We start from the raw sequence: 23,490 nt of genomic DNA, 5'->3' as shown, positions 1-23,490 counted from the left end.
AAGTAAAGCATCTGGTTTGTTTTGTAATGAGAAGCAGGAATGCAAGGTCCACGCTCTTAATAATAAACAAACAGGACATTGTATGCCATCATCACAGGATGTCCTTCCTTCAACAGAGGACTGACTGGGGCTGGAGGAAAAGCCGGACAGGGCGTAGAGCGAGCCCCACTAATTACTGCCTCCGTCTGCCCTCCCCTTGCAGTGATCAGTTCAACATTCTCTTTAACTGTGAAACGATTAATGTTCTACATTTTGCTTACACGCTCCTCCTCGGAAGTCTGGCTGTGGGTTTGGGGAGGGGAGCAAAGCCAAGGACTTTTAATCCGTAGGATTATAACTTTTCCCTATTTCCCTATTTATTAAATGGTTGAAAGAGGGAAGTTACTTCTACCAAATCTGAATGTGTTTCGGTTAGCAGGAGACAGGGAAGCTGACAAGTTTTGGGGGGGGGGGGATGAGGGGGGGCGACGTGCTTTGGGGCTATAACTGGAGGATTAGACAGCTACATTTTATTACATTAAATGCAAAAATAATTTCGCACGATCTTTTCAGGTACCCTTTGTCTATTCTTTAAACTGTGAATCTGAGCCGAGGAACTACGAGATTTTTCGGTAATTTTTAGCTTTCCCTTAATTTAAGGAATGTGCGCCCCCTTAGAAAGCCTCAGCAGGAAGGAGGGCGGGCTGAGTATTTAGAATACAATACAGCCCGAGTAAACGTTGAGGTTAAGTGCTTTCAAAGGGAAGTAAGAAGATTCCAAGTAAATGTTGAAATTCACATGCGAAAGAGAGGAAGCTCTGGGCGGCCCGAGATCTGGGGGAAAGCCCTGGGCTGAGCTCTCGGCGCGGCTCCGGCGAGTCCAGGTGTGGCCACGCCCCCCTTCAGCAGCTGGTGGGAGTGAATCAGACGAATGGGAAATCTGCAGCAGGGAGGGGAAAGGAGCCTCCGGTCTGGTTAACACAGACTGAAAGTGCTGCGGTGACACTCAGCCCTCCAGTGCTGCGGAGAGGCAGAGCAGCGCGCGGCACCTGTCCGCCGCGGAGAGCCGGGACGCGGGCGCCGGGGCGGCCGTGGAGAAGGAGGGACCGCCGAGCTGCGCGCGCCAGTCCTCGGCCCGCGGGGGGGACGCGGAGGAAATGCGGACTGTGTAGACATGAGCGACACTTTTCTCCGATGTTGGATATTTGCTTGGAAAAGCGTGTGGGTACGACCTTGGTAAGGAACTTGAGCTTGTTTTTCACTCCGAAATTGATCAGAAATGGTGGTTTGATGTGTTAGCGTAGTCGCGGGAGAACCCGGGGGTGGTTCTGCTTTAGGGCTCGTAGAACTGTCAAACATTTGTAAGACTTTTTTTTCCTTATGAATCATTAACCCTTTCAGTTCGACGCATAATTGTCAATTCATTGAAATTTCGGTAGGGGCTCCTGCCTACCCACCGCCGAAGGGACCTCTCCGGGCTGGCTTCATCTTCACATTTTGCTTTATTAACACTTATGTGGCATCGTGACTACTGTACATGTTGGAACTAAATAAAAACTAGCAAGTTTGTTTCAACCGTCACTCAGGAAAGACAGCTTTGCATCTGATTTCTTTCTAAAAGAGCATCATATTTAGGGAAGAAAGAGAAGAATGTGAAAGCCCCTTGGAAGGACTTCCGCGGAGAGTTGTGTTTACATTCTAAGGAGGACACGTTCTTACGTGGAAATGAAGCCCATGTTCCTACTTTTCATCAAACATTGTATGGGAAAGCGTTGCAGAAGTTGTTTACCTTTTTTTTTTTTTTTTTTTTTTTTTTTGTCCCTCTCTCTCTCTCTCTTCAGAAAGCACTTTTCCTGAGTGTGTGAGGGGGGATTTGCGGGAATATCCTTATCAGTTTACAAGTGGAAGCAAGAGCCTGTCCTCTGAGTCTTCTATATTTGTTAGAACTTTAGTTACAGTAAACTGAAGCACATCAGTGACTTCTGGGAATTTGTACACTTTCAGATTTAAATGGAAAGTGCTATTTGTAGCTGAGGGCTCCTAAAGGAATTCTCCGCAGGGAATGCTATTGAACAGTTTTATGCTTTGTTTTTGCTCTTTCAATCTGGCGTGAGATGCCCACCAAAGGAAACTGCCAGGAGTTTTTCCCCTTCGCCCATTTTTTTCCTCCTCTTTCTCCTGTGCTCCCAAACCATTTCTGAAAAGCTGCAGCTCAGTGATGCTGGCAGGATGCAACCCTTTCAGTCTTCCATGTGAGAGGATGAAAGGGAGCGCGCGGTAGAGGGGGGGGGGGGTGGCGAGTTGTTTTGAAAGTTGTTTTGCGTTGGGAGCTGGTGGGAAAGTTCAGTCTTCCCCATTTGGAAAAGGCCGGCTGGGTTCCGCTCCTGCCCCACACGCGCTTTCCATTTTTAGCTTCATTCAGAGGCAGACAGAGGTCCTTCCTCTTCCTCTCCTTGTTTGTGACACTTTTCTGAGGCAGCTTTTCCACAGCGCTGAGGGTCTGGCGGCCATGACCCCAGGAGCTCTGGGACCTAGGACTGAGCGCCCACAGCATTCTTCTGCTGTGAGAGGTAAAGCCAGGGATTGTTCCGAGGTGATCTTTCCTTCTTTCTTTTCTCCTTCCTTTTCCCCCCAGTGAGTTTGCCACAGTCTTGTCTTTCTTTTCTTTAAGAACTAAGTAAGAGTAGCATTTTAAAACCTTGCTTCTTCAAGGCGCTCTTCTTTATACGGCTTTTTGGCTCTTACTCAACTGTACCAAGCACTCTGCATCTGCTTTTAAAGTCTTCAGACTACTGTATTAGTCATAGCCTCTCGGACGGAGCCACAGGACAATGGGGATTAAAGGCCTTTTCCCTTCTCTTCCAGGCTGCCCCAAAGTGTAGCTCCAGCACTGTGAGGTTTCAAGGGTTGACGGACGGGACCATGAAAATGGACATGGAGGACGCAGATATGACTCTGTGGGCTGAGGCTGAGTTCGAAGAGAAGTGTACATATATTGTGAACGACCACCCCTGGGACTGCGGTGCCGATGGAGGGACTTCAGTTCAGGCAGAGGCATCCCTACCGAGGAATCTGCTTTTCAAGTACGCCACCAACAGCAAAGAGGTAAGCCTCTGGTTTCTTGCTGAAGAAGGTTGGCCCCTGGCGCCCAATCTCCCTACCACTGGCCTTTGCAGCCTCGTATTTCTGTGAGAATCTGTATCAGTAAATAATTGATTACTTAATTCACTTCTTTCATTGCTTTCTCTTTCCCTCAGTCTGTCCTTCTCGTTTCCTCCAGCCCTCCACTGTTCCATCCTAATTAGCAAACAGTTAAATCTTCTAGCAAGTTGACACATCTTGGCATAGCCCAGCGGCAGCCTGAGGTGGGCGAAATTGTCAGCAGCCTTCTAGAAAGCCATTGTCCACCCTGCACTCGCTGCCCCTGGTCCTCCAGGTGTAGCAGAGCTTTTGAGGGAGAGAACTTTCTTAGAAAAAAAGTTTTCCTTGTTGCTTTTGTCTCCTTTTGGTCATTGGCTTTCTTCTTTTTAATGAGCCAGCTTTATTAGCTGGGTTACTAAAATTGTACTCAAAACCTTGACGTGTTTATGAACCGGAGTGATGGTATAAACCAAGAAGAAGTTCGTGTATAAGTGTCCTCTGTCCGGATGACTTCAGAGCTAACCACTGTTTATCTGCCGCAGCTCCTTTGCTCTGGCTGGGGCAGGCAAGCTGATTCCTTACTGGCCTCTGAAGTGGGTACCCTCTTTGTTGTTTCAAAGGGGCTGGAAACCCAAACTTGGAATGAGCAAAGGATTTGTGTTTACCCTTTTATATAACGATTATAGCTAGGCGTGATGTTTAGCTGTGAAATAACTTGCAGAACCACTCTTGTTTTGAGAATTCAGCTACTGCAGTGGTTCCTGCTTGTCTCTACTGCAGAGCTGAGTTGAGGGAATTGACTCTCGACAGACTTCCCACCCCCGGGACTACCATGGGTCACTGTCATTTCTGTCGCTGCCTTCACAAAAAAGTGATTCCTTGCTGTGGGAATCTATGACTGGATACTGAGAGTGTTCGCTAGAGCCCTGTCTGATCACTTTTTCTCCTCCCCCAAGGAACAGTATTTGAAGGAGTCGGGGGAGACCGTTGTTTGGGAAATACTTTGTCTCTTTCCTGTTTGTGTGTCTGAGTTCAGTGTTTTTGGTGAGGGGGAGACACAGCTGTCTAAAATTAAATAGAGCAGCTCTGCTTTGAGTTTCATTAAAGCTTAACCTTTTTTTCCCCCCTGCTGGAAGAATAGAGGCAGATTTCATAAAAACCAAAATTTAAATTGCAATTGTACATGAACGTTAACCTAAAATTTAACCCCAGAGGTCGGCCTTAATTATACCTCTTTCTGAGAGTAACACTTTTTTCCATAGAAAAGTTCATAATACGTGGCCTGTGAAATCAATGTAGGATTTGTTTGGCTATTTAAGGTTTGGCTGTGGCTTTAGAAGGTGTCGTGGGTTTTTTCCCATATCCCATTTGACCAAACAGTGGTCTGTTCCCAGGGTTCATTGGTGCTGTGTTACCCTGTCCTGCCCAGTGAAATAAAGGCCTGAACTGAAATAAAGGCCTCTATTCTGTGGGTCATCTTTGCCTTTTCATTCTATAATGTTCTTTCTTATCTCCCGTTTGGCACTTAGCTTGTTTTTCCATTTCCATCATTCTACTTAAAATCATAGCTAAATAAAGGAATGCCCTCAGATCATTAGTCCAAGGTTCAGAAAGATAGTCACTTACTCAAGATGTGTAGTGAGAAGCCTCCAGGACTAGGAGCAAAGTTCTTCAGACTTCCCCAGCCCGTGCTTCTTGATTATGCTACACTGGTCCCTCTTGGTGTCACTGTGGTTTTATTTATCGTCTTTATGTCTTTCAGCCCAGATCCTTTATTAAGCTTGTTTGTTTTTTGCGTGTTTTTTTCCCCCTTTGAACATATAACTTCCTATTTCAGTATGTTCCTACAGTGCCTTGTATCCCTAAAGAGGGTCTTTCAAAACTCACCTAATAAGAGATCAGGGTCCTCCTCGTCTATTTCCCCACGTTTTATTTAACTGAAACACTTGAAAAACACATCTCCAGTTCCTAATCATAAAAGCAACCAGGAAGCCAATTCGAATGTGAATGCTGTCTTACATTCACTCCGGAATTTGTACCCGTTTTCCTGTTTCTTTCTCCTTCTTTTCTGCACTTTGGGAGAGGACAGCTCCCTTGTGGTGGGGAGAGAGGCGCAGGGAACTGAGCCGTGGAGGGTGTGATACCTGACAGCCAGGTCTCCGGCAGAAGCCTTCAGGATGGATGAAATGTTTACACTGACACTATTCAGTTAGTTCTTTCAGTCCCCCCAGCCATGGAAAGGGGGGAAAAAAGTCTTTCTGTAAGGGGTTTTTATCTCACTAGTTGATCTTGCCCTTCTTTATATGTTTTCATTTAAGTAACAGAAGATGTTACACTGTGAACTGTTGTGCTGACATACTTGGGGATTTTTTTTAACAAGACTATTTTTCATTATGAATTTGTGCTATGTGTCAGCACCTTTTTTTTTTTCTTTTGGTTTAAAAACAAAACATACGAACCAAATTTCTGATCTTGACCCTCATTTTTAGATCTGGTTTAGAATCATTCCGCACCTTTAATGAGCCCATTCTTACTTCCTATTTCCAGAACTCAAACCAAATATAGACATACTATTCAAAACTTTTAAAACTTTTTTTTTTTTTTTTAACTGATGGGTTATTCTTTTAGGGGGGATTTTCCCCTTGTCCTCCTGAAATAATCTTTTGTGAATACGTGAATACAGGCAGATCAATTTAAACAGTTATATTTTAGAAGCAGCAGTCTGTATCGAGTTTGCTTATATTCAAGAGGCGCGGTGGCTCTAAGCCTGACCTCTGAGAGTCATGTGGTGATAAACATCAGACCCATGATGGGGACTCACCGAATGCCTATTTTGATTGAAGTCCATTATTAACTCAAGCCATCTGTAAAAGGTATCTCTCCATAACATGCAATTCCCTCTTCTTCCTACTGCCTTTTATTTGTGAGACAATGTGCCAAGACATTACCATGTTTCCTTTAATATAAAGATAATCAAGGAGGAAATCTTCCAAAAACCTCTCCATTCACCCCACTCCCTTTCAAAAAAAAAAAAAAAAAAGTGAATTACAAACTGAAGTCTTAGTCCACTACAGAGTTCTAGTCATTTCAATGCAAATATCCTTTTGTTCGAAATAAAATTTTAATCGAATATGTCATTTCTATGGGGTGGTGGATTTGGGGAGGGGAAGAAGAGATAGCTAGTAATTAAAATCATCTTAATGTAATTTGGGATGAGGATGCTCAAACCACATTTAAACCTGAATAATGTTTCTGTTTAAAGCCCTCTGTGTATGTGTCCTTGTAGATTCCCTAAAGGAGGAATTGCTTTTTTAAAAAACCAAGTTCATTTTCTCCTTCATATCAGACTTAAATTCAGCAAGCCCCATCCTAAGTTGTGAAATCTTCATTTTGTACAATGAAAAACACGCCTTTTTTTTTTTTTTTTTGTCTGGAAGCCTCAGACATCAGGGTGTGTGCTGTAACTGAGCCCACTAACAGAGACGGATCTGCCCAAGTGGAGGAAGGGCTCCCTCCTAACGTAAGGCACTGCGTGGAAGGGCTTGTGGGGCTGCGAGAGAGGAGGCAGGGTCTTCTCCCAGATAGGATTATGGGAGGCACACAGACAGCAGCCTGCCCCTAGTAATAATTCTTTAGGACCCTGGTCAGTTCCTGTGAAGTTTTCTTCTCAAGCTTAGGTGAACACTCTTAATTAGTTTTTTTAGCACTGTGAAATCCAAGGCACATACCAGATTCCTCTGTCTCATGTGCTTGCTCTGGGGATAGAATATTGTTGGCTAAGATTCACATCTGGATCTTTCTGGGGCAAGGGTGAGAATAGGACTTGGTCTTCCACTTCCCATTAAAAACAACTATGGTTCCTATTCCCCCTCCAGTTACCTAGCCAAGCGCTGTAATCTTGCCGAGCGCTGTAATCTTAGAATTGCGGCTTATATGTCCTCTTTGACTAATGTCTCAGACATGGATTTGAGATGAAGCTATTTATCCTATACTAAAGTGCTGGGCTGGGAGTGGAAAGAGATGGTATTTAAGCTATACAATTCCTTCCAACCTTGAAATTCTATTATTTTGTGTCTCTGTGTATCCACTTTATGTGAGTTTATGTGTATAATGGAACTTGAAATAATAGGGTTCTGTGCCACTTGTAAAGATAATCTAATATTGAGGCTCTTTGGCTCTTTTTAAAAAAAATTATGAAATGCTCACCACGATGTGTAGGTTCTTTTATTTGTTTGTGGCTTGATTATTCTCATAGACATCTCTTCCACCAAAGACCCTCCTCTTCTTGTTATTCTGTCTGCTTACTTAGTTGCCTTTGTAAGGTTATAGATGGCAAGTACTGTACTATAGCTTCCTCAGTGACTTGCTTATAGTTGTTCTCAAATAGGTGCTGGGTGGTTATGTCTTCTGCAAATTCTTTTGTAAGAATAAAATTCAGGTTGATTTCTTTTTGGCCATAAGAAAATTTTGTGTGTTTTCTTAGTATAAGAGTGATAAATGAGAACTAATAGGCCCATGGGTTTTTAAAATAAAAGAGCAATTTGGAAGGAAAAAAAAAAAACCTGACCTCAATGTAATGCTACTTGTTGGTAATCAAGCTCTGACTCCCAAGACACTGTCTGCAAGAGACTGTAATTTAAAACAAAGTTGATGAACCAGTTGAGTACCTTTCTTTAAATTACTGCTTTAAAGTGGATATGTTGAAAATATCAACTGCTAATTATTGGCTCACCAACAAATGACATTATTTGTTTTTCCTGTTTGTCATTTTAATATTATGGAATAATCACTCGAATGTGAATGCCAAATGATTTGCGTGTCACAGAAGTCAATTCCATGAATTTTTCAAATTAATTAGGTTCGGTAATGTATCATAAATAATGAAATCCTCATAAGTAAGTCTACTTAAGCTTTAGTACATCTTTTTATCTCAAGACTGCTCTGAGCTACTCTTGTCCCCAGTAGTTTTACTGCCAACAAATACCAGTAACGATGAACTGTATTGAAAGGGCACATAGATGTAAATGAAGGAAGAGGAGGACGAGATGAACATCTGCTTTTTTCAGCTCTCTGCCAGAAATTCATAAAGTACCAAAAATAACACTTTAGCTCACAACATTGTTTCAACTTGTACTAGGTGTAGGAAATTCATTCTTTCTTTCTCTTTCTTTCTTTCTTTCTTTCTTTCTCTCTTTCTTTCTTCTTTCTTTCTTTCTTTCTTTTCCTTTCTTTCCAGTCTGGGTATGCTCTATTGGCTTGCATATTAAATACTAAATTGTTAAAAAAAAATCATTGGCTGATAAGAAATATACATAAGATTGGACTGCTATAACCATGGAGATGTGCTTATTCCATATCCATTTCAACAGGTTTTAAGGTCTTCATGAGACATGTTGATGTATCAATGTATGTCACAACCAGAATCTGAGATGCCACTGTGCACATTTATTGATACATATATTTGGACCTGCCACAGCAGGTACACAATTACACAGGAGCCATTGGGCTTAGTAAAACCTGGAAGTAAATATTCTTTAACCTCCCCTCTTGGTCCATTTCAGTAAGATATTCAGTAAGTAATTTGTAGGTGATTTCAGAACAAAAATACGTAAGTAAGTAAATAAATAAAAATGGGAAAGTAACTGAATAAAAACCAATATAAAACTGTAACTGTGAAATGTTACAGAGGACTCCTTACAGAGGAGTTCTTTTGAATAGTGATGAATTGCTTCCTGATTCGTGGTTGGTGATTTTTTTTTTTTTACTCCCTTAAAGAAATTTACCATCAAGGAGGAACTGGCATAGTTAACTTGTTTCTTTAGCAGGGCCCTAGTGTGATACATCCAGTCTGAGAAGGTCATTTCCTCAGATCTTAGAACCCCAGCTCTCAGAACCCACAGCTCTCCTCAGTATAAATTTCATTTCAAAGGACGACTCTTGACCACTATTGAGGAGAAGATACTAGGGAAGAACAAAGTCACTTGAAAGATCGTTCTTCTATTAAAGAGAACTTGTAAGTTATGGAAAAGAAAAAAAAAAAAACACCTCATTTGGAATGAAAAGAATATAGTTTGTTTTTATTCTGGTTCCTTAGGTCTTTGTGGAACAACCCAAGAGCATTATTTTGGTTTCTGAGGCTAAAACTATTTTTTTTTCCCCCTCAAGCATGCTGTGTTTATGGTTTGATGGAGAAGGAGAAATAAGAAACTAGAAGCAGGCTGAAATAATTTAATCTTGACCATCTAATTTTGTAGTTTCTGATTCTAAAATAAGATAAAACAGAATGGTTACCCTCTCTGATCTTCTAGTATGAAAAGTAATAGTAAAAATGAAAAAGTCACCTGAGAATAATCCTTTAGACTAGTTTAATGCTTTGTTGGGTATTTACTTATGATCTGGGAGTCTAAAAGTTGGTTTCCCCCTAAGATGAACATTGTTAAAATTATGTGGGCACCATTGATATTTGTTCTCTGTATCATCATTTTGTCATTGTTGGTTGTACTACCACTTGCCAATTCGATTCAATAAAAACATCGGTTAATATTTTACAGTTTGAAGTAATTATTTCACATTTTATCCCCTTCAGGTTATTGGAGTGGTGAGTAAAGAATACATACCAAAGGGAACACGTTTTGGACCTCTAGTAGGTGAAATCTACACCAATGATACTGTTCCCAAGAACGCCAACAGGAAGTATTTCTGGCGGGTAAGTAGAGAAAATTTTTTCAGACTCCATAAGAATTAAGGGAGAAAAAAAATGGAGCCAGAAGTGCTGGGTCATTTCCTTTTTCAACCTGTACTCAGGCTTACCACAACTATTCCAGGCCACTGTGGACATAGGGAGTTGTAAGCAAAACGTGATTGAAACCGGTTAATTGTTTGGCTCTAGAAATGAGGCCCCTAGGTGACTAAGGATGGAGATATGGACTGTATATGAATGTTCATTTTTGCAATTCATTAGAGCTTTGTGATGAAAGGAAACAGTATGCTGCTTGCTTCAAGGGTAAGTTCATTTGCATTTCTCTGCAAGGAAGTAGTAATGAGTCACCAAGCCTTAGATTTCACCCCTTCTTGATTTCTTGCTGAGTTAACTTTAATTGAATGGAAGAGTAATCGTAAATGAATTAGCTTGAAAATAAATGCCGTTAAGGAAGGATGGGTAGGAGATGCCACCAGGGGAATGGAGATGACTGGGACTGGTCTTGCGTCTGCATCATAAAACTGCTGGGATTGACCGTGTGTACATTACTCCCGCGTAAGGGAGGTGCTTACAATCATGTGAGAGCTTTAGAGCCTGGCCCATACAACCTCTTTTGGAATATCAGGATTAAAAAGGACCTCAAAGATGAACTAATTAGATGGAGTTTTTGAGTAAAAGACCCAGAATTGGAAAGGAACAGGGACAAAATTAGACTACATTCCTTCTTCCCATAGATCTCTCTAGGATATTCACTTTTCTCAATTAGAAAACAGGAACATGCTTACTAAATTTAAAAGTAATATTTTTATGCATACATGCATAAAACATACATGATTACCAGAGAATCATTATTTGAATTTTTTAAGAATCTTAATTCTTTTAAAAAACGGGCTGTAAGAAACAACCACAAAAATTGGATTATACTTATTTTGGCCAGTTTTTACCTACCATGGTTATATCTTGGGAGAAGTATCTTTATAAAAGACTTCTATTTTGGGATCATTCAGAAGCTGTTCCATAGAAACAGGATTTTTTTTAATCCAGGAAGTTTTGTGTTTTTAGTTTTTTTTTTACTATTTTCCAAACAAGAAAGAGCACGAAGAACTGTTCTTTAAGAACTGTGTGCTCAGTTTTTATTTAATAATTACACATGCTTAAAATATATTTACTTTGTGACTTAAAATGAGCAAAATATCAGTGACTACATTTTTGCCTTTATTGCCAATAAAGTCTTCTCAGAAGTGAGCCACTGAAGTGTGTAAGTCTTGGAGTCAAAAGTCTGAATTAACACAACCCGGCATAAGACTTATTTAATGTATGATTATTTTTTAAAAGGCAAGAAATACCTAAGAACCTCCTATCTCTGTCCCAGTTCCCTGGTTCATTAAAGATTCACCCTAAGTAACTGCAATGCTTTCCTTGGGAGGATTTATTTGAATCAGTCTTTCACATACAAAGGATATTGTAGGAGAAAACTCGCCACATGTTGTCAAAAGCATCCTGATTTTTGCTGGCAGGAATATGAACATCTGTTGTAAGGAAAGAAAAAGTTTCATGCAAATTACACAGTCAAAGAAGAGTAGGGATGTTCAAGTTGAGAAACCAGTGACATTTCTTGTAACTGTACTGTGAGTCAGCACATTTTTAATCTTCCTGATAATATATGGTAGTGTAGTGAGGTGAGGAGCAGTGTTCATTTGATGTATGCATTATTTTATTTTCGTGTGTGTGCATGTATGACTTCATGGCACAGTCGTTTCTGTTTTTAAATGAGGATACAGTAAACCGTAGTCCATGGAAGGCTGACTGGAATCCCACGCCCCGTAGCTTTAGAAAGCAGTCTCCGCCCAGCGAAGAGTGCAGAACGATGGAACCCCATGTTCCTGGAAGTTTGCACATCAGAGTAAACAAACTTGAAAACCCCTCTTGATAGCAGAATTCACCCAGGCTTGTTCCATTTTCTCTTAACAAAACACACCGCAAAAGCTCTCACAAGCTGCTTTGATGAAGCCACATGTATTTCCCCCTTCACAATTTACAGGAAGTTACTCTTAAAAGAAAGTGATTCTGGTGTTTACTGCCTGTGTTAAAGGGACAGAGTTCCTTTTTGTTTCTGATAACGTGTGAGTGAACTACAGACGCGACTTATAGGCTATCATAGTCGGTATGTGACTAGGAACAAAGCCATACCCTGCTGTCCGGTTAGAGCCAAATTTCTGCTACGAACAGTGTCCTACTACTTGAAGAGACTACAAGTTGCAGATAACCAGGTATTGATTATAGATAGATAAGGAAGTTTCTTAAGTCTGAAGATGGATAAGGAAATTTCTTAAGACTTTTTAAGTCCCTTAAAAAGAGGGAGAGAGAGAAACTTTCTGTGGAGGAGTGAGGAGTTGGTTTACAAAGTAGTTTCAGCAAGAATGAATGTTTTAATTTTTTCTATTCTTACTTCTGTCTTTTTACCGAATCAAGCCTGAGTGCGTCGGTATCACTGGGAGGGAGGGAGAATTCTTCACTATGCGTTGCCTTTAAAGGACAATAGTTTCTTCCTGTTCTTTTTTCGAAAAACACATGCCTGTGGCTCTGTGAGTTGGTGTTTTAGCCATCCACCTTACAGATAAGCGGGTTCCCTCTCCCCTCCTTCGGCTTGAAAGAGAAGTACAAGGCTGAACATGTTTATCAAGAGGAAAAGTGACTTCTCAGTCGACTGTCAAATCCTGGCTTCTGTCCCGGTGTTCACTTTGTTATGGCAGGTGAAGTTCACCTTTGCCCCACCCAGTGTTTCCACAAAAAGGCAGGGTTCCAAGTATTCATATGAGCAAGTGTTACTTCTGGACTTGGAGGCTTGGGGGTGGAGGATGTTTGCATAGTTTAAGCCTTGGGCGGGGGTGTAGGAAACGGCAAGTACAGAGGCCATAGAAAAAGTTGAGACTCAGTTTGACGTATTCGGTTGGCTTGGTCTTCTACCCAGTGACTCAAAGCATTCAAAGTCAGCATAATCGGAACTAAAGTTAGAAGCTTCGCCCATTTGCCGTTCACGGCTGTAGCAAAAGTAATACTCTCTGGTGGTTTGATCCGTCCGAGGCAGCTCCTTAAATGAAATGTGGTGTTTCATTCTTCTGTCATTTTTCCCCCAACATGAAACGATGATAAAACTGAAATGGAAAAGGTAACTGACAAAGTGTGCCTTACCTGTTTCCGTCCTGATTTCTGCTGATTCAAGACGACTCTGGCTAAACCGATTGCATTCTTTTTCTGTGTGGGCAACAGGGAATGAGAAATCACACACGGTTCTTGCTGTGTTTCTTCTCGGAGGTGCCGGGGAAGCTTGTCATTGCTTTGGGGCTGACTTTCTTTTACACGTCTGTCTTTTTGTTTGGACAGATCTACTCCAGAGGGGAGCTTCTCCACTTCATCGATGGCTTTAATGAGGAAAAAAGCAACTGGATGCGCTATGTGAATCCGGCGCACTCTGCCCGGGAGCAGAACTTGGCTGCGTGTCAGAACGGGATGAACATCTACTTCTACACCATTAAGCCCATCCCTGCCAACCAGGAGCTTCTTGTGTGGTATTGTCGGGACTTTGCAGAGAGGCTTCACTACCCTTATCCCGGAGAGCTAACAATGATGAATCTCAGTAAGTGGATTATAGAACAAAAAATAATAATAAAAAAATTTAAAATGCCAGTAATGTCAGTTCTGCCCCTAGGAGCTAATAACATGTTGTTTAATTATACGGCTCCATGTATGGGGCCAAGTAGGTGGCTTTAAACAAGGGATGAGGAAAAGGGGAAAAATTTTTTGTAGTCCCTGTCCCCCATTAGGAAATTTGACCATGTAAAATATTAAGAGCTATTTTGAGTGTTTAATTCAGAAAGTTACAGGAAGAAATAGATGTCTAATTCTAATCTTTCCAAAAGGGGGCAGGTGGGAGTATAAAAAGGGATTGGTCCTGACACGCCTATTATGCAAGGTATAGCCCTTGTTTGTGGGGATTTGTTGGTGCTTACAGTGTGTGTTGGAATATTGTAGAGATGCACATTTGGTTATCAATGTATGGTCTGATGTAGAACACCGCAGACTGTTTTCTAAAAAAACTCACAGCTATAATTTTAAAAATATTATTCTAAGTGGATAACTCTAAAGATTTTATATCTTAGTCTCCTTCTTTAAGGCAAAAACCTAATTATCTAACCTCTGGATCACTTTTACAGTAGCCATCTAACACTTTGTTTTAAAAAATTCTCAGTTCCTTAGGTTTATAGGCTTTTACTTTTTTATTTGGTTGAAGTTACTGCCATAACCCCTCTGCAAAAAGCTACCTCATTTTAGTCATTCTCAAGTGATCTCTAGGAACAATTTAAGAATGACCATAAAACTCCAGTCTGTTGTAATTATGGTTCCATGTTCTCGGTTAGACTGCTACATTTTAAGGAAGTTTTTAACAGTAGGTCCTTTTGATGTAAAAGTTTTGGCATCTAAATTTTGAAATTTTTGTAACTTTTTGTTTTGATATGATTTCAAACTTGAGGAAAAGTTGCAAAAATAGTACAAAGAATTCCCAGGTACCTCTTACCCAGATTCACCAGTTGTTGATAATGCAGGCTTAATTGTTTTATCTGACAGCTCAGTTGCTTTAGTTCACATTTCTACCTTTGAAACATTTGGAATGGATGTTAATTTTAACATAGATTAGGATTTTGACTTCAACTTTAGGACCAGTTCACAAACCCATTACCTGTCCTGGTCAGGCTAAGCAACTCTGTAGCTAGTTGGTGTTCATCCCACACTGTCTAGTTTACTTGATCTTCCTACCATCTCAATACTGTATTTGCAGTTTTCTGAAAAGCTGGGGCTATGAAAGCTTATGAATCTCCCTCTCAGGATCACCTTTCAAGTTTGCATTCGTGGTCCTCTCACACACATACACACATCACACTCAGTGCACCCTTGAACTTTAGGAAGAGGTCTTGGAATCATTGGAAACAAGCTGGCTCCTAACATGAACATGAGGGGTGAGTCAGGTCTTGACAAAGGAGTCAGTTCTTTCCCCTCATATCTCTTCTGAGCTCCCAAGAGTCTGTGGTATTGCTGAGTACCCCAGGAGCCATTCAGCTGTTTTGGCATTTGCATGTGCCAGACCAGCCGTGCCAGGCCCATGGTAAAAGACAGCTTATAGTCTAGCAGAGCCTCTCAGAGGAAGATGTGCTGCTTCCTCCTGACTTTCTCAGCATGGCAAGTCACTTCTTGAGGGTCTCCTTACACTCCTTGAGCTTCATCATTCATGAATTCAGAGAAAGACTTTGGTTGGTTTTGGTTTTTTTTTTTTTCAAACAGTAACTCCATTTGAAGTGACCCACCCCAGTGACTTTGCACCAACCACAAAGAAGCTTTTTTACCTACATCCTTCACCGAATGCGGTTTCAAAGGCCCTGCATTTTTATTACCCGATAGAAAGGCTTTACACAGCATTTAAGATTCAAGTGCTTATTCTCTGTGTTCAGAGCAATTTCCATGTATATTGTGGAAATGACACTTTTGTTCCCACCAAAGTCCCTTTATATTTATGCAGAATTTTTTTCTAAATGGCAGCTTAACATTTTCAGGGACGCTTTCCTTGTCCAGCATTCATAGTAAAGAAGGAGAGTGAACAAATAACCAGTCACATTAAAAGCCAAGACTCCCCATGCTGATTGTGAAACCAGTTGTCTTAGGTGTGGTAACTGCTGATTGAACCTCTGATCAGGAAAATTTCCACTCTTTCATCAGGCCTAATAGGTAGATTGTGTCTTCAAATGAGTTGTGTTGGGTTTCCGTGCTCCCAGCACAATAGAGGTTTGTGCCAGAGTCTTGGTGAGGACTTTAAATGGCAATGATGGTCAAACTGGTAGAATTTTGAGAAGAGATTCAAATTAAACTGAGGCCAAAAAAAATAGAAAGAAAAAATAGTAAGTAGCCAGCAATCACAAATTGGCATTTAAAAAAAAAAGAAAGAAAGAAAGAAAAAGAAAAGGAGTAGAAACTATTAAATTTAACTCTTACCCCTCCCAGGTTTTTTGGTATTTTTTCCTATGTATCTAACCAACCCATCTAGAAAACAGTTGACCAAATTATAGACTTCTAAATGTTAATCTGCTTTCTCAGTTTCAGTTGAAAACAGACTTTGTTTTGCCTACTGCAGAACTTCTAGGTTCTTTCTTGTAGTCTTGGGGGTTCTTATTATAGATCGAAAATGTGAGTCGGCATAATTAAGCCATTCAGAGCCTTCAGAAGCAGTTCACTCTTGAAATGACTCCGTCCGCCTACAGCCATTTAAGATTTAAGAACAAAAACAGATCTTGATTTTCTTCTTCATGTTAACTCAAGCTGCTGCTGAGTGGGAGAGTCAGAAATGACACCAGCTCTACTGATTACTCAGCTGCTGAAGGATGATTTTTTAAAATGTACCTTCACATAGATTCCATGACTTCCACCTTAGAACATCTTAGGGAGCTAACATTTCCTTCTGGATATTGTTTTGGAGGAAAATAGAATTTTTTTTTTTTCTATGGAGGCATAAGACACCAAACGTGGATTGTGAATTTACTATGTGCTGGGCCCTGTGCTAAGAATTTTGCATGGAAAATTACAGATTCTGACTTTCGTGTTTGGTGGCCCAGTCATTAGCTTTGTTTTCAGTTTAATAACTGAATTATTAAGGTACCTAGTGAGAACACCTAACTAAATAGGAGGGACAGGGCTGCTGATGGACACTCGTTTCTTGCTTATGGTCTCAATCTGTTAAACTTCAGAACCAAGAGAGTATTGAAGCCACTGGAAAAATTATGAGACTGGGGTATAATTTGCCACTTGAAGATGGTGAAGTTTCTGTACGTTTTATGAGGGTGCCGTCTTTTTTTTAATGTGGGCCTACACGGGTGTCTCCAGATTGTTATTTTTCACCTCCATAAAATTCCTTCCTGTGACTGGGAGATGCCTCGCCTATCAGTTTCCCAACTTAGCTGTCTCTCTTCCTTTACCATTTCAGCTTTAAAAAACAAAAGTGACAATTTGAACTTCCTGCCTGCTGGGCCTCACTGAAAGACTGATATTGACGTGATAAGGAGTTATTTATTTTGGTTTAGTGGCTTCAGAAATCCCTCTCCCTCAACAAGCTTTCCATCACTGCTCCCATCAGCATCTTCCCTGATAGTGTCTTGGCTGTGTTTATTCTGGGGCTGCTGGCTCACCCGGGAGTAACTGATAACAGCTAGCAGGAGATAACATTCTCCGAGGGCCTCTCAAACTGGAATCGAATCCCTCAAGCCTGACAGTCCAGAGAATGGATTTGAAGAGTTCAGAATCTGGACTTCCACAGACTTCCATTTCTAGACCTATCAGATATCAAGCCTGGAGTGCTTTCTGAGTGAAATCAAGCGGAATTTTTTTTTTTTTTTTTTTGAGACCGCAAATGATACTTTTACAGATGCTTCAGCAAGGTCCCCAACATGTCCCCTTCCGATACCAAGGCCAAAGTTCCCCTGCCTCCCAAGGCATCCACACACATGGACGGTTCATGCCTTCAACCTACTCCTCCTTGTGGGCAGCTGTTCAGTTGGAGCGATTGCCCTCTGATAACCAGAGCGCCAGCGAAGCAGCATCTGTTTTACTTTTGATTTCCAGGGAAGGCTGAGCTGGGAGTTTTTGGTGTTCCCTGCTCTGACTGGTGTTTTCCCAAAGGCATCGTTTGTTTCGTGTGTTTGGAGGGGCAGGGCTAGTGATGGCCTGCAGAGTCTGGAACTGTCCTCATTGCTGCTGTTCCTAAATAGTGTATTTATCGAGTAATAATACAGAATAAATGCTTTCATCTTAGCTGCCTGTTTTCTTTGGTGCTCTAAGTAATTGAACTGGCTCGGGAAGTGCCTGTTGTGGTTTGGCAGAGATGAGTATGTCACGCCTTGTGATTCCAGGGGACAGCATTGCTGGGAGCCTGGTTAGACCAGACAGAACCTTGGTGCCATTCTTGTGTTGTCAGCAACTTGAGGGGAAGGGGTGGCATCCACATTGCTAATCTATTTGGCACAGGCAGTTTGAACAGGGTTTTTATCAAATTCGTATTAAATAAGAATCAAGGTGAAAACTGATGACTGCTTGTTACTTGAAATGAGTCTTAATCTTTCACATCTAGTTCGCAGGGTGTGCTGATTTCCTTTCGGTACACTGTGAACATCAGAATGACTTTTATTAACCTCTGACACCCCCACACCAGGATTTTTCCACCCCATTTTAATGGAAGCTCCCCCGTTCTAGCTTGAACAGCACTTTTCCATCATACGGTTTTTTACTAGTAGAAACACAATAATCCAGACAGACAGTGCCCTTCATTCGAGATGTTGTCACTGTCCCCGTTTTGCCCATAAGGAAATGGAGCGGTGCGTGTGAGCGAGTGGCCCCGAGCCCTCTAGAATGAGAGGGCGTTGAGAAGCCAGGTGTGTCTCGCTTGTGGCCAGCTGGCGCTCAGGTTTTCTCAAGGAGAGAGCAGCTTTGGCATTTTCACTTCAGTTCTCTATAACCCTTTGAGTAACCGACCCGTCTTTATTTCAGCACAAACCCAGAGCCATCCAAAGCAGCCCAGCACTGAGAAAAATGAACTGTGCCCCAAGAGCGTTCCAAAGAGAGAGTACAGCGTGAAAGAAATCCTGAAATTGGACTCCAACCCCTCCAAGGGAAAGGACTGCTACCGTTCCAACATTTCACCCTTCTCTTCAGAAAAGGAGGCGGACGACTTCCGAAAAAACGGGAGCCCCGAAATGCCCTTCTACCCTCGGGTTGTCTACCCCATCCGGGCCCCTCTGCCGGAGGACTTTTTGAAAGCCTATGGGATGGAGAGGCCGACCTACATCACTCACTCTCCCATCCCGTCCTCTGCGACCCCGAGCCCCTCGGCGAGAAGCAGCCCCGACCAAAGCCTCAAAAGCTGCAGCCCGCACAGCAGCCCGGGGAACACGGTGTCGCCCCTGGCGCCCTGCCCTCCAGACCACCGAGACTCGTACGCCTACTTGAACGCCCCTTACGGCCCCGAAGGCTTGGGCTCCTACCCGGGGTACGCACCGGCCCCGCACCTGCCCCCGGCCTTCATCCCCTCCTACAACGCCCACTACCCCAAGTTCCTTCTGCCCCCCTACGGCGTGAATTGCAACGGCCTGGGCACCGTGGGCAACATGGGCGGCGTGGGCAACCTGAGCCTCTTCCCCAGGCTGTACCCCGTCTACGGCAGCCTCCTGGGCGGTGGCGGCCTGCCGCACCCCCTGCTCAGCCCGGCCTCCCTGCCCAGCTCGCTGCCCTCGGATGGGGCCCGCAGGCCGCTGCAGCCCGACCACGCGCGCGAGGTGCTCGTCCCGGCGCCGCACAGTGCCTTCTCCCTCCCCGGGGCGGCCGCCAGCATGAAGGACAGGGCGAGCAGCCCCACCAGCGGGTCGCCCACAGCCGGCACGGCCGCCTCGGCGGAGCACGTGGTGCAGCCCAAAGCTACCTCAGCGGCGCTGGCGGCCCCCGGCAGTGACGAAGCCATGAATCTCATTAAAAACAAAAGAAACATGACAGGCTACAAGACCCTGCCCTACCCCCTGAAGAAGCAGAACGGCAAGATAAAGTATGAATGCAACGTTTGCGCCAAGACCTTTGGCCAACTCTCAAACCTGAAGGTAGGCCACGCAGCGAGCATGGGGGCAGCAGTCGGCCCGCACGCCCCGGGGCCTCACTACGCCTGCGCGCCGGGGCCGCCCTGTGCGCCTGCGTGCCTGCGCGCCTGCATGTGGCTCGCTCTGCGCAGGTGCTGAGGCGCTTTAGCGACAAGTGCGACGGGCGGGAATAGCGGATTAGGGGTGGCGGGGTTTCTTTGGCCATTTCTGGCTCTGTGACATCGGACTAATTACTTCTCTGCTGCGTTTCTTCTGAATGATGAAAATGCGGTGTTTGGGCTAGAGGATCAGCTCCTTTGGCTCAAACAAAATGAAGCGTTCTGAAAACGCTGGGGCTGTGTCTGTTCGGGTTAAGCTCTCACGTGATGGTTTTCCTAAAGTGTCTGCATCATAAATGCCTGAGTCCTTGAGCAGAAATGGGAGGTCTTCCCACCGACCGAGAGCAGGGCTAACGCACGTGGCTTCTTTCCAGGTTCACCTCAGAGTGCACAGCGGAGAACGGCCTTTCAAATGCCAGACTTGCAACAAGGGCTTTACTCAGCTTGCCCACCTGCAGAAACACTACCTGGTACACACGGGAGAGAAGCCACATGAATGCCAGGTGGGCAGTGATTTCCGGTAGAAATTTTCACCTTTGTACAGAATGTGTCAGGAGCGGTCTCCCTGTGTCCCATAGCCCCGTAGTTTAAAGCAGCACAAGAATTCTGCCTGGCCACGTCTCATAACCCTGTACCTGCTGAGGAGCAGAGGTGATGACACAGCCGGCTTCCAGTGGGTGGAAGATGGCAGGGGGAAGTAAACACCTCGCGTGCAGTGCCCACATCTCCCTGTTTGCTTAATGCCACGCCATAGGTGCCACGGGGAGGCTTCTCCACTCACAGGTTGCTGGGCGTTGGTATGTAAGCGGGCCCTTCCCACCGGCAGCTCTTAATCTTCTGGTCTTCCCGCCTCCCATCTCTGCCCTCTTCCCCACACTGTAGGTTTGCCACAAGCGATTTAGCAGCACCAGCAATCTCAAGACCCACCTGCGACTCCACTCTGGAGAGAAACCTTACCAGTGCAAGGTGTGCCCTGCCAAGTTCACCCAGTTTGTGCACCTGAAACTCCACAAGCGCCTACACACCCGGGAGCGGCCCCACAAGTGTGCCCATTGCCACAAGAGCTACATCCATCTCTGCAGCCTCAAGGTCCACCTGAAGGGGAACTGTCCTGTGGCCCCAGCCACGGGGATGCCTTTGGAGGATCTGACCCGGATCAATGAAGAAATCGAGAAGTTTGACATCAGCGACAACGCCGACCGGCTGGAGGACATGGAGGACAACATCGATGTGACCTCTGTGGTGGAGAAAGAAATTCTGGCTGTGGTCAGAAAAGAGAAAGAAGAAACTGGCCTGAAAGTGTCTTTGCAAAGAAACATGGGGAATGGACTCCTCTCAGGGTGTAGCCTTTATGAGTCATCAGACCCATCCCTCATGAAGTTGGCTCACAGCAACCCACTACCTCTGGGGCCTGTAAAGGTCAAACAGGAAACAGTTGAACCAATGGATCCTTAAGATTTTCAGAAAACAAAAAAAAATGTTTTGTTTTGTTTCTTAACTTATGACTTGGCAAGTCAGGGTGCCTGTAACAAATGCTTGTACATAATTCCAGTTCTGCGAAGCTCTCCTGACGGTAGATGGTTTCCCCTCACCTGTCTGGAATTAAAGAAGGAACTCCAAAGTTACTGAAATCTCAGGGCATAAATGAGACAAAGACAATATATATATATATACATATTATATATACTTATTTACACCCCCCTCTATATATTTGAACCTGTGTATTTTGAATATTTGTGTGGATATGTTTGCATAGCCTTCCCATTGCTAAGACTATTGCCTAGCCATAATTATTTTTTCAATGATAATCCTTCATAATTTATTATACAATTTATCATTCAAAAAGCAATAATTAAAAAAGTTTACAATGACTGGAAAAATTCCTTGTAATTTGAGTTATAAATGTTATATTTTTGTCTTGTGGCTATTCTTTGTAGATAGTTTCTGCACATCTGTCTAAGTACCTATGATTTAGTAAACAAATACATTACTTCAGTTGACCTCCCTCTATAATAATGGTTTGAAAATGTGGTTTGGTTTTGCCAAAGTTAGACAGTTGATGTGTTAACTCATAAGATCTCACTTGAACAGCATTGTATACCATGGGGGGAATGTGTGCAGAATTACCCAATAATAACTTCAGTAGAAGAGACAAGAAAGGGAATCTTGTATGTTTGTGTAGATAGTTCAGATTCTTTTCCCCCTAGCCACAGATTTACCAGAAAGGAGATAAGAAGGCTTTGCTAACCTGTCTTCCTCTCCAAAAAGCAGGGTCACCCCACCCCCCAAAGTCACATGGCCATTCAGAGTGGTCACGTGACCTTTGCATCCCAGTGTATTATCTGAAAATGTGAATGAGACAAACTGCCATGTTTAAAACTGCCGCAAAATGTTCCCAAAGCACAGGTGGTTTTTTGTATGTGTGAGGTTTGGGGGTTTGAGTCTGGGTGTTGTTTTTGTTATTGGGGTTTTTTGTTGTTGTTGTTATGTCAAAAATTGCACAAACATGGTGCTCTACCAGGAAGGATTTGAGGTAGATAGGCTCAGGCCACACTTTAAAAAGAAAACAAAACAAACAAACAAAAAAATGAAAAACGGGTATTCTTGTTGTCTTAGGGTAAAAGCAGGCAATGCACATTCCTATCCCCAACACATCAATTGTATTTTGTTCTGTAAAACTCAGATTTTCCTCAGTATTTGTGTTTTTACATTTTATGGTTAATTTAATTAAAGATGAAAGGGCATTGCAAAGCTGTTCAACAACAATTACCTCATTGAGTGTGTCCAGTAGTGCAGGAAGTGATGTCTTATGCAGTGATTTGCTACTCTGCAGGAGAAACCAAGTGTGCTCCAGAAAGGACAGAATGTGTGCCATTCTGTCTTTTACTCTGCTAAGCCCAAAGATTACATGTCAGCATTCAAGGTGTAGCAAAGAATGATGTATATTTATAAATCTATTTATACCACTATACCATGTGTATATATAATATATTTATAACCACTTAAATTGTGAGCCAAACCATGTAAAAGAACCTACTTTTCCTAAGGGCAAAAAGAAAAATCCTTTCTGAGGCTTTGCTTAACACTTGAGGACCTCATCATCAGAGACATTGGTGAGCTTGGGCACCCCTTGCTATTGTACAAGACCCCAAAACCTTGGTGCAAAGCTGGAGACTGCATAACAACCAGGGAGAGAGAGATGCATCATCTTTCACCAGTAAGGGCAATCTAAGATGGCTTTATTTTTGTTACGTGGTCACACCCAAGTCATGGAAATAAAGTCCCATCACACCCTTTGCCACTATTAATTTTCTCTCTCTTTCTCTCCTTTCTCACTAACTGATGCATCACTTATCAGTCTGGTTTCTACATTCAACCTTTATTGATGGCAACTATGTCAGCCTGCAGTAAAGAACGAACTTAGGAGAATCAAGAGAAACCTCAGAGCCTTACTGATCTGTTCCTCTCTAAGTGGCAAAACTGACGATATTTTATGGATCAGTGCTGGGCCAACGCAGTCCTTAATTGTAGGTAAACCAAAGCATCATCGCACACTGACATTGACACCAAACATTAACGGTCTGCTCACTTGTTCATTTCTTTCTCTTTTGTACTTTCTTATTTGTGGGAATTTTTACCAAGACCCGCGTGGCTCAAGACATGCTTCTCTTTGCCGTTTGACCTTCCCTTGTAGGCCTCTTACATGTGAATGTGGAGCCCACAATAAACAGTGGTTTTATTTTTTTCCTCTAATCAAAGTTAAAACTGACCAAAGTTATTGGCTTTTTACTTTGCTAGAACAACAGATTATCTTATGTTTACGTACTGGTTTACATTGTTATTTATGTGCAAATTGTCAAAATGTAAATTAAATATAAATGTTCATGCTTTA

The 23,490-nt window shown here is 42.8% G+C and overlaps 1 protein-coding gene across 7 annotated transcripts; it reads left to right on the top strand.

Moving 5' to 3' along the window:
* The first annotated feature begins 762 nt into the window (after nucleotides 1-762).
* Nucleotides 763-23,490, top strand: PRDM1 (PR/SET domain 1). Of its 7 annotated transcripts, none has more exons than XM_082732064.1 (7): nucleotides 763-1,215; nucleotides 2,845-3,084; nucleotides 9,707-9,826; nucleotides 13,205-13,457; nucleotides 18,404-19,503; nucleotides 19,973-20,101; nucleotides 20,481-23,490. In XM_082732064.1, the coding sequence occupies exons 1-7, from the start codon at nucleotides 1,174-1,176 to the stop codon at nucleotides 21,051-21,053; spliced, it is 2,457 nt and encodes an 818-aa protein (XP_082588190.1). In that variant the 5' UTR covers nucleotides 763-1,173; the 3' UTR covers nucleotides 21,054-23,490. The 7 variants fall into 7 exon arrangements, with proteins under 7 accessions (XP_082588190.1, XP_082588191.1, XP_082588194.1 ...); XM_082732065.1 differs by having other exon boundaries at nucleotides 786-2,549; XM_082732068.1 differs by having other exon boundaries at nucleotides 813-1,215; nucleotides 19,973-20,118.

This window comes from Mustela nivalis (genome assembly GCF_964662115.1).
Source record: "Mustela nivalis genome assembly, chromosome: 5".
Taxonomy (NCBI): Eukaryota; Metazoa; Chordata; class Mammalia; order Carnivora; family Mustelidae; genus Mustela; species Mustela nivalis.
This window is presented reverse-complemented; position numbering and strand designations above follow the sequence as displayed.